The sequence below is a fragment of the Corythoichthys intestinalis genome, chromosome 2 (assembly GCF_030265065.1).
Source record: "Corythoichthys intestinalis isolate RoL2023-P3 chromosome 2, ASM3026506v1, whole genome shotgun sequence".
NCBI classification, from domain to species: Eukaryota; Metazoa; Chordata; class Actinopteri; order Syngnathiformes; family Syngnathidae; genus Corythoichthys; species Corythoichthys intestinalis.
In genome coordinates, this window is record NC_080396.1 from 39,446,442 (window position 1) to 39,457,500 (window position 11,059).

The 11,059-nt window shown below is 37.1% G+C and overlaps 1 protein-coding gene across 3 annotated transcripts in view; it reads right to left on the reverse strand.

Moving 5' to 3' along the window:
• Positions 1–3,148: 3,148 nt before the first annotated feature.
• zgc:171775 (STKc_p38 domain-containing protein) overlaps positions 3,149–11,059 on the reverse strand; it is a 15,888-nt gene continuing 7,977 nt past the window's right edge. Inside the window, exons 2-12 of one of the 3 annotated variants that reach the window (XM_057820783.1) lie at positions 10,756–10,885; positions 9,830–9,888; positions 9,520–9,631; positions 5,429–5,458; positions 5,243–5,290; positions 5,008–5,122; positions 4,859–4,930; positions 4,496–4,575; positions 4,306–4,384; positions 3,713–3,886; positions 3,151–3,537 (exon numbers count right to left, since the gene is read on the reverse strand). In XM_057820783.1, coding sequence (XP_057676766.1) covers positions 3,476–3,537; positions 3,713–3,886; positions 4,306–4,384; positions 4,496–4,575; positions 4,859–4,930; positions 5,008–5,122; positions 5,243–5,290; positions 5,429–5,458; positions 9,520–9,631; positions 9,830–9,888; positions 10,756–10,885 — 961 coding nt within the window. In that variant the 3' untranslated portion in view covers positions 3,151–3,475. Of the gene's footprint in view, positions 3,538–3,712; positions 3,887–4,305; positions 4,385–4,495; positions 4,576–4,858; positions 4,931–5,007; positions 5,123–5,242; positions 5,291–5,428; positions 5,459–9,519; positions 9,632–9,829; positions 9,889–10,755; positions 10,886–11,059 lie in introns of all 3 variants that reach the window. The other 2 variants (XM_057820792.1, XM_057820800.1) reach the window with 2 other exon arrangements.

Consider the following 11,059-nt stretch of genomic DNA (forward strand, 5'->3'; position numbering starts at 1 on the left):
CCTGAATGTCTGTTTCTTGAGTGTTTTTCGATAATATTCACTCAGGTGTGTTACCTGGTTCTTCAATGTCAGTGGGTATTTTCACATGACTGTATGAATTTGTATTTTGAAATACGAAGCACAGAATAGCAGAAAAACTCTAAAGTCAATGAAATACAATTCCACCAAATAGCCTGTAATTTTGACCAGAATCTTTAAGCAGTAGCTATTGGCACATAACACTACAGAAAGATTAAGATTGATATGCGTACTCTATACATTGGCACACAATAATTGCATTCAATGACAAAATTGAATTCACCTCACTATCCCGTCAACACTGAAAGAACATACAGTGCACTGTATCTCGAATCATATCCTCCTGGAAAATGTTATTCCTCTTAATTTTATACAATCTTTAATATATAAACAAATATAAAACATACAAATATATGTATGTATGCACAATGTATGTACATAGACCAAGAGGCTGTCATCAGATGGAACAACAGCCATACAAAACCATTCAAAATTGGGAAAGGGGTGAGACAAGGATGCATTCTATCACCACACATTTTCTCTTTGTATACAGAGAAAATAGTGAGAGATGCTGAAATGGACAGAACAGGCATTAAAATTGGAGGAAGACAAACTTCGAACTTAGGATACGCTGATGACACTGCACTATTTGCAACAAACCATCAAGATGCAACAGACATTATTAACTCTCTAAGCAAAAAAGGACAAGACCAACACCTGCAGCTAAATGCTAAGAAAACAAAACACATGCACATTGGACAACAACAGACCCAACAACTGACGGTCAACGGAGAACAACTAGAGACGGTCGTAGACTTTAAATACTTGGGTTCAATTAAAATCAACACAGCAAACTGCACAAAAGACATCAATAGACAAATTGGAAAAAAAAAGGAAAATGATCGAGCTAAACAACATTTGGAAAGATAGAACATAAAGCAATGCCCTTGAACTCAAGATACTAAGGAGCCTCATTTTTACAGTGATAACATACGGAGCAGAAGGATGGACCATCAAACAGAAAGAGGTAAAGAAAATAGAGCAGAAATGTGGTTTTACCGAAGACTACTGAGAGTCAGCTGGAAAGCAAGAAGAACAAATTTAAGCATTCTCAAAGAACAAAACATCAAGAGAGAACTTCTACCAGCAATATTTGAAAAGAAAATGTCTTACTTTGGACACATAAGTAGAAACAGAAAGTGCAGCATGACGAGAGACATAATTCAAGGAAAGGTAGAGGGTCGACGCAAAAGGGGAAGACCAAGAATGGCATACAAGGACAGCATCAAGAAATGGAGTAACAGCACAATCCAGGAAGCTTTTAGAAAGGCAGAGGACAGAAAAACCTGGAGACAGTTAACAAAGGAGGCAGCACGGTCAGAAAGCGACAACGTTGACGCTGGATAGAGAGAAAGATGCACAAATGAATAGATTACGGAATGAAAGGGCTGATCAAACAGAGACACAGCACAAGATCACTCAGGTGTACATACTGTATTCATTTGGATATTCCAGTCTTCTATGTTTACCACTCTTTTTTGGATTGATATGAGACTTTCACCTGTAAACTCAATGTTGTCTGTATAGAAAGTATATTTAATTCTGCAAAACAAATGACAAATGGGGCTGTGATTTAGAAGGAATTGCAATTGTAGACTTTGGGCAGATCTTAGTACAAAATTATAACTGCTCTACATCAGCTTTATTTATTTATTTAGGCAAAGAGTTGCCAAGATTTTTATCTGGAATGTGCTCTTACAGAGAGATTCCTTCGGGAGAGGATCAGTGACTTTAAAAATGACTCACCATCCTGTGTCATTTTAACTGACAAGAGCGATCAAGTAAAAACACCACACAAATTTATAAACGAGCCATGTAGATTCAAACTTGGCATAGCAACCTGACAGACGGATAATACTTTATGATTTGCAAATGAGTCTTTGTCACACATGACTGTAGGAACAGATCATTTGATCTTAGAGAACTAGATTTTTTTTTCTATGAATGTCGTCATGTACAGAACTGCATCCAGCAGGGCTGAGAACCAAAAGTGGTATTTGCCATGTGGCAAAATGGATTTTGTCATGCGGCATTTTTTCTTTGGCAATGTATTATTTTTTTTTGCCATGTGGCAAAATGGATTTTCCCATGTGGCATTTTTTTTTTTTTTTTGCCACGTGGCAAAATTTTTTTTGCCATGTGGCAGAAATTACATTAGAGCGCTCTAATGTAACATGCATGGTCAAAAAAATCACAATTAAACGTTTTTCTGCCATTTAAAATGAATGGAACATTTGGACGTGCATAGCCGTCAATGGCATAGCCTTACTTGGGTGACAGTTGAATGTCAATGCGCTTTAATATAAAGTGTATGGTCAAAAATCACAACCACATGTTTTTCTGCCAATTAAAATGAATGGAACATTTGGGCGTGCAGAGCCGTCAATGGCATGGACGTGCATGGCCTGCAAAACTGCCATATACGCCCCCCCCCCCCCCCAAAAAAAACAAACAAACAAACAAACCCAAACTAAAATGCATTTTGCAATATACCAAAAAAATAATGACACTGATCAAAATCCATTTTGACACATGGTAAATACCACTTTTGGTTCTCGCTGTCTCTCAATTTTTAGTCAATTGCTATCGCTATTTGTTACCAATCATGCAATTTATTTTTTCATGCCATCGCAGGCCAGGTATACTTGGAGTGCACCTCCAAAACATGATGGTCATAATTAGTTTTCCATTATTTAATACTTTGCCTACCTTTAAAATTTTGGATTATGAGCTCTGCATTCAAACTGTATTTTGTAACAACATAAACATCTTTATTTTTTTCATGAAATCACAAACACCGGGTGCAAAGTGTTTTTACAGTGGTTATAATTATTTAAAATTGATTTAATGCTGCACTCTAGTGGCCAAAGGTATAAATATTTGAGTGCTGTTACTATTTTCGCATGGCTAAGTTCATTTGATTTGAAATAACCCGAACGGTGAGTGGATCCACTGCCTTACTGTATAGAGAAAATAGACCCAATGACTAAATGCAAACTGGTATATTTCAAGACAGACAGTCAGGCAGCGATGGACGGGCAGATGGACGGACAAACACGGAGCCTTAACAAAGAAAACGTGTAAAATAATTTCAGTCAGTCAAGACGTTAATGATCAAGAGCATGGTTGGCTGACATTGATTCACCTTGAAAGGATACTTTTAAACATTGACATGTTCACATTTGTTTGATAATTAAAACAATGTATTTATTTAATAAACATCAAATACAAAGTCAGGTTCTTGTTTGGCCCATACCACAGTTCTAGACCATCACATATGAAATAAAATGAAATAAAAAATACACTGAGGTAATATGTCTGACAGTTTAACATCAGGTATGTAACAAACTACAGTATATCATATATTGGCTACAGGTCGTGGTGCCAAAGCATCCTCCTATATGGCCGTCTTACTCGGGTCATCAGGGTCAAAAGTCATGATCTCCATGTGGATGAGACCTGAGAGCATGAAAAAAAGATAGTGGCATCCCTGTTAAGCAAAGAAGTACAGCAGTAGAAGCCTTACTACGATCTTATTCATCATGTAATAAACCGCTTCCTAAACTGTGACTTACTCTTCCATTCCCCGATCTTATTCATCAGGTAAAAAACCGCTCCCTAAACTGTGACTTACTCTTCCATTCCCCAATGGCGAGCTCCAGGCTCTCAAAAGAGTCATCATAAGGCCGAGAGTCGGGTTCGCTCTCCGGGTCATGGTATTCCGCCATGAAGGGGTGGGTAAGTCCCTGTTTGGCTGTCAGTCTTGTGTCTGGATCCAGCAGTAACATGCCTTCCAGTAGTGACACAGCTGCAGACGTAAACATTCAACAAAAATAATCAAATATTTAAGATGTCAACGTAAGTTAGTGATTTTTTTTTTCTGTTAGTAAAAGATTAATAATGGAATGGAGGAAATAAAATACTGTAATCTAAAAATCAATGAATTTCCACCATTCTTGTCTTGAACTGGAGCCTATCCCAGTTGACGTGCCCCCTGGACTGGTCGTTGGCCAATCGCAAGCCACACCCCCAGACAGAGCTTTTCATTTGAGATGATAAAATAGCTATCATTTAAGCATAAACACCGTCAATAATTTATATGGTCTGACTATATCATAATTATATTAAATTACCTGAACAATTTGCGTATGGACATAAGTCAAACTATCAAATATATTATCAACAGCCTACTTATGCCAATCTTGGAGTCAGAGCAAAATAACTAACCATTTTCTTCCATAGACGGAAAAACTTGTTTGAAGTTCTTCTTTGTTTGTGTAGGAAGACCTTCAACATACGACTGTGCCTGCAAATCAAATGTTCACATTTCCTTTTCGTCATGTATCAAATATGGACTATGTCATTAACTCTGGCATTTACATATGGCACATAAAAACAAAAACAAAAAAAAACTCACATCTTTACTCTGCATCTTCTGTACCAAAGAGGTGTCAGGCGTTCCAGTAAGGCGAAGGATTTTTTTTAGTTGATCAATACCTGAGCAAGTTGGCTAAAGAAAGCCGGAGTGTTGGAATACAAGGTAAAAGTGGTAGAACAAAGTTCCAATATTAATTCGAGAGTGCTCATGTTAATAAATTAATAAATAATAAATGCATATCATGAGTGATTCTTATAGGGAGTAAACGTTGATTCAGAGCCTATTGTCCAACATCCATGGAAATAATACAACAAGAGAGGTAAGCAGCATTTTTTTTCATATATTCTTGAAATATGTTTCAAGTGTGTGTCTCTGTAAGCGATGCTCCATGTTTGAGGATACTGTCGTGCCCAGGAAAAAGAACCTGTCCAGTGATCATCTCGGCCAGGATACAGCCAGCTGACCAGACATCCACTGTAACGTGAAGAGATATTTTGCTGCGGTGAAATTAAGGGTAATCTAGTTGGCGATTGTTTGTTTTCCATACCTACCTGTCTGACTGTAATGCATCCAATTGAATATGACCTCTGGAGCTCGGTACCAGCGGGTCACCACATAACCAGTCATCTCACTCTCTGTGTGCCTCGCAAGACCAAAGTCCAATATCTGAATAGATGAAACAAGAAAATTTTTTAGAATGAAGTGCTTAAAAAAAATCTCAATCATATGGTTGGATGTTCAGTTTTCATTCATTTTACTCATTCATTTTACTCAATTATACAGTACCTTTAATTCACAGTTCTCGTTTACAGCAAGATTACCAGGCTTGAGGTCCTATAAACAGAATCAATATTACAAGAATACCAGCACAGACTACCAAAACTGTTATTGCAATGTTGAGTTGACCAGCTTTCAGATTTACATCTTACAAGTGACACAGTGAATATAACCATTTTTATGTAGGATGCATACCCGGTGGATGATGCCAGCAGAATGAATGTACTGTAAAAAGCGAGAACACAAATAGATGGTCATATTTCTGAGCTTTTGTTGTTTACTTACATAATGTACCATAACCTATGGTATTGGGCTTTAAGTTTCATGACTAGTGCAGATGTAGATGTTTTAGACATCTTATGTATTAGTATACACACAAGCGTGCAGATTTGAAAGAGAGCGGTGAGAAAAAGAGATTGGTTCTTCGCTTGGCAACAAACAGCAGTTGCACTAACCAGTTATATACTGTCGCCTTGTAAGACATTCAATTTACAATACATATTATCCATAGAGTAGAAAATAATATTTAATAGAAATAATGAGCTGAAACATGCAGAAGTGAATTGAAGTTTACTTAAGAAACAACTGAGCTCGTACAGTTGTATTATGTGTAATTATATGTGAGTGTAGTATGGGTAAACACATCACAAATATGGTTTCAAGCAACTTAACACTTTCAAAGTTATGGTTCTAAAAGCATTTGAAAAAAGAATCCTGATTGAGGTTGTCATAATTCATGTATAAAAGGGTTAAAATTATTTTCGCTGCTGTTGCAGCTTATTCAAGAGTCATTCAATAAATAAGGTTAATTTTTCGGTATAGACAAGTTTCCGAGATACTTCCGCTTTACTTCTGCATTTCTCCTCGCGACTTCCGTTTTACACTTTCTCTAAAGGAAAAACATACAGTGGAGCTGGAGTGGCATCACTGATCAAAATCCTTCAAAAAAGACAATTTGGCAGATGGATGCGGAAATACTGCATCCTTCTTGATGTGCCTCACAACAACACTTATTGGTCCTTGATGGACATATATTGAGACGACATGCATTGTACTTTGATGATGGAGGGCTCAACTTATGCTCCACCTTCGTTAATGTTTTTCTAATAATGTTATAAATTGTGATTTATTGACCTGTTTTGCACATGCACGAAGCGTTTTCAATAAAAAAAGAAATGCAATCATGTTGTCCAAAAGTTTTATTGCGATCAATATGCGATCAATATATACGTACATGTATGATGAGCTCATAATACCATAACTATAATCTAACCAGATGAACAATACCTTGTAGTATTTCCTTGTAACAACAAATTCTGTGTCAGCCCTTCTGCATTCGGCAACTGTAAAATTATTTATAAATTAGCCTCATTTTTGTCACTCAAGAGGCCGGTACATCAATCTATGCCTCATGTTAACACTGGTTGCACAAATTGTAGAATTTTGTCTACGAAAGATCAACGAAGTGATAAAAACAAACGTACACTTCATCTACGTCATGCTGAATCCATTTTAGGATATTCCGTGGGTTCCTCTGGTTTGATTTTGCAGTTTTAACCACACTGCTTACTTCAACCGCACTTCATGTTGTTCTGTCTAAAGCGGAAGTCCGTAGCAGAAAAAGTCAACGATGGTGCAGCCCATGTTTCACTCAGGAAACTTGTCTATAAGGACTTCTAATACAGATAGAAGCTTACTTTTTAAATATATGTTTCTGTTTTGCTTCTTTTTCACGTGGATTTTATTTCTTTTGCAGATTAAAATTTTTTTTGAGAGTTTTGGTGATTAACAAAGATGGCTGACCAAGAAGCATTCCCGACCATTGAACAGCGGTCAGTTATCAAGTTTTTGGTTGCTGAAGGGTGCAAACCAGTTGAAATTTATAGGAGACTGTCAACTGTGTATGGTGTCACATGTTTCAATCGAAAAAATGTCTGGAAAAAAATGGCACAAAGTTGGATAGTGACGATGAAGTCAAAAGTGTTGTGAGCGATTGGTTGAGACATCAGTCCAAAGATTCTTATGTTGAGGGAATACGGAAACTTGTGCACAGATGGGACAAGTGTGTGACAGTGCTGGGAAACTACGTTGGAAAAAAAAAAGCAAGCTTCTATCTGTATTAGAAGTCCTTATACCGAAAATTCGCCTTAGTTATTGAATGACCCTGGTACCTACGCGCAAAGTATTTTGACAATGACTTCCCGATAGTGCCAGAATGTCAAATTGCAGTAAAGTAACATTTATTTGACTTTTCCAACTATACTTGCAGGGTATGTGCCCTTGAGGCACATGTTATGAAGATGCCCCAGTTGGCATGCAGGATTTGCCTTTTTGGTCACTGGTATGTACTGTAGCTACAGTATCAATGTTCAACTGCTTCACAGTATTTTGAGCTCCTCAATGCATACAGTAGATCCTGTATATTCACATTCAGTGTTGATAGTCTTAATTTAAAAAAGTAATTAATTACAGTTACAAATTACTTCTCCCAAAAAGTAATTGCGTTAGTAACTCAATTACCTGAAAATAAGAGTAATTAGTTACTTGGCAAAGTAACTGGTGATAATTTTCATGTTTTTTTTGTTTGTTTGTTTGTTTCTCAGAAAAAAAAGAAAAAAGAAAAACAGGTCACACTATGTGAAGTTTAAAGGGTTTTTGGTACAATTGGCCCTAGCCCAATTCTTTACCCTAAACTTAACGAGACACAGGGGTATTGCGGATATTGCAATAACTAGATAGTAACCTTTGCTATGTTTGGAAGTCATTTAATGTTTTGAATCAACCGTTAAAAGTTGTTAAAATTGCTCCCGTTGTTGCATTAGTTCCCTTCTGTCAACTTTTGACATGTAAAAGTTTTAAAACTGTTTCATCATTTAAAGATAGATTCAAGTCAAGATTTTTCTGATTTAGGAGTATTTTAGATAAAAAGTTACTTAGGTTCGCTAGGGAGGTTCTCTACAACAGAGCTTTCCGGAGAAGTCTACTGCTTTAAGATGGCGCCTGTTCACTAACGCATCTAGTTCTCTATACATGTTGCTAACGCCGCCGTGTCAGTCATTTTGCATCTAGTTTTATATATACCAGTATGTGATATCTACCATAGCATCATGTGGGCGTAGTTTGTAGGCTATCAGCTACAGTCAGGTATTATTGGAGCCACCTAGCATCACGTTAGCAACGTTGTCACAACTTCCTTACCTCCTCCTCACTCCTGCTCTGTCATCTCCGTGAGTTCGTCTCCCTCAGACTTTTTTCGCGTCATTCAACCTACATAGTAACGCATAGTAACGCTCGCCTTTCCAACGTTAACAGCGTTGCCAAGATGGGAAAAATAATTAATTAGATTACTCACTACTAAAAAAAAAAAAAAAATGTCGTTAGTAACGCCGTTATATTCGAACGTAATTAACAACACTGTTGACATTGTCCAAACGTTTTGCAAACGGGGCCAGATTTGGTGTGGTATAAATGTGGGGGGCCGACCTTGGCTGACGTCCTTTACGTAGAACAATATATTCAAGCAAATTTTAGCAAGCCATTATGTGTGTCACTTTTGCTTTATTATTTTTTTAAATTAATAATTTCATCAATCTCACAACTAGCCTTTGTGCCTAGGCTTTCGACTCTCGGTCTCTTGCGAAACACTGCTGCTGTAACATTAAACTAGCTTCAAGTTGCTTCAATTTCTCGCTACGCATCTTCCCTGTAATCTTGTCGTACATGTCAGCGTGTCTTGTTTGTTAATCTCGCTTTACATTGAACTCTTTAAAAACAGCGACTTTCTCTTTGCAAATGAGGCAGACACAGTTGTTACGTATTTTAGTGAAGAAATAGTCCAATTTCCACCTATCCTTGAAGCGTCGGCCGTTGGAGTCAACTTTCTTTTTTTTGTTGATTGTCGCCATTTTAGAAAATTGGGAGTAAAAGGTCACACGGGGTAATGCTGCCTTTTAGTGGGTAAATGAGGAACAGCATTTAGTGTGTAAGCTACTTCATATGCTGGTAGCAGTACTGCTGACCAATTTATTAAGTCTGTGTGCGGGCCAGATGTTATTGATTTTACTGTATGACAGAGGCTGGGGGCCGGATGAAATTTGACCACGGGCTGCATTTGGCCCCCGGGCAGGACTGTGGGCATGTCTGATTTAATTTGTCCTTTTTAGTGCATAAGTAATGCAAAAATTTTGACTAGTATTGTGTTTTGTACTAGGTGTACTGAAGTACTGAATCTCCTTAAACTCCTCACGTGGCTTTTAGGCAATAAACACAGAATTGAACTAATTTACCTTAAGTCCTCTCAGAAGCTGGTAAAACAGGTATGTGATGATGCGGTCAGTCAATCTCCGCTTTTTCATTATGTGGCCCAGATCTTGTGCTACAAAGGGCATCACCATATAACTAGATTTTGAAAAGAAAAGAAAAGCAGTGATGAAAAAGAATTACAGATCATAAGCAACAGAGCATGCCAACCCAAACAGACATGCGTACGCTTGCTCTTCACATTCATTCTTGAACCTTCCATGTATCCACACATATTCCCTCAAAGGGTCTCGACAAGCTAAGACAACTAACAAAAGAATGTGGTCGCTCACTGACAAGGTTTGGAATTTCTCCACGGATGAATCAGGTGTGAAGACATCAAGGAGGCATATCACCTTTAGGAAAAGCATGGGGAAAGAATAACATTTTCGTGAGGTAGAGGTACACTAATTTGTACATTTCTTTCACTGCTGAATAAATTCAGAAGTATATATATATATATATATATATATATATATATATATATATATATATATATATATATATATATATATATATATATATATATATATATTTTTTTTTTTTTTTACAAAATTCCAATCGTACTGCTTTCATACTTAGTTGGTTTTAGAGGAAAAGCTGCTATGTTTTCAATAGCTGGGGGCAGCAATCAAAGCTTTTTGGAATGAAAATTTAACAGGCCTTCCCGGTAAGAAGCAGGTGAACTCTTGTTAAATCCAAAGCGTTAAATGTAGTTTAGCATTTGTGTTTTGAATGTAAATTGTCATTGTTTAAATAAACTATATCTATTCCGTGAAACCTAGACAGTATACTGGGGTAGTGCATTTCTTTGTATTGATCAAAGTCATGCTTACAGCAAATTCACTGTTTTGTTTTAAAATAATAACATCCAAGGACAATTATAAAGCAATCTCTTGCCGGATTAGTCGCAAAACCGAACAGTTATATAATGCGTATATATAGGAAAGCATGTTTTCACAAACAGAAAAACTGAGTGAGCCATGTGGGTTCTAACAACAAACAACACTTTCAGCTTTGCCTAGGGCTCGACAGGGAATGTAAGCTTTGTTGAATCAACAAAGTTTGCTTGTCCTCAAAATTAACTTTACTTAAATGATACAAACAAAGTAAATTGCAGTTGTTGTGAATGCATCCTACATCTCCTCATCAAGTTTTGGGAACTGCATTTGCATTCTAGAAATTCCAGTTGAATAAATGACTGCACTAAAATAAAGCCATACATTTTCATGCTCGATGTGGCGAAGCAGCCTAAGTTCCCGATAAGCTCGTTTGGCGTGGATGAGGGATTGGAAAGGACGATACAGCTTCTTAATAGCCACCTTCTCCTTGCTCTTCTGGTCTATGGCAGAGCTAACAAGCACATATTAAAGACATGACAAGACTCTCACAACTATTAAATCTGCTCATATTGAATTGATAAGAATTGTTATTGACCTGATTTCATCACATTCATAGTTACTGTACAAACAGGATGAGAAATAAATGGGTGGAAGTCTGAATCAAGATTCATGTTCCATCCATCCG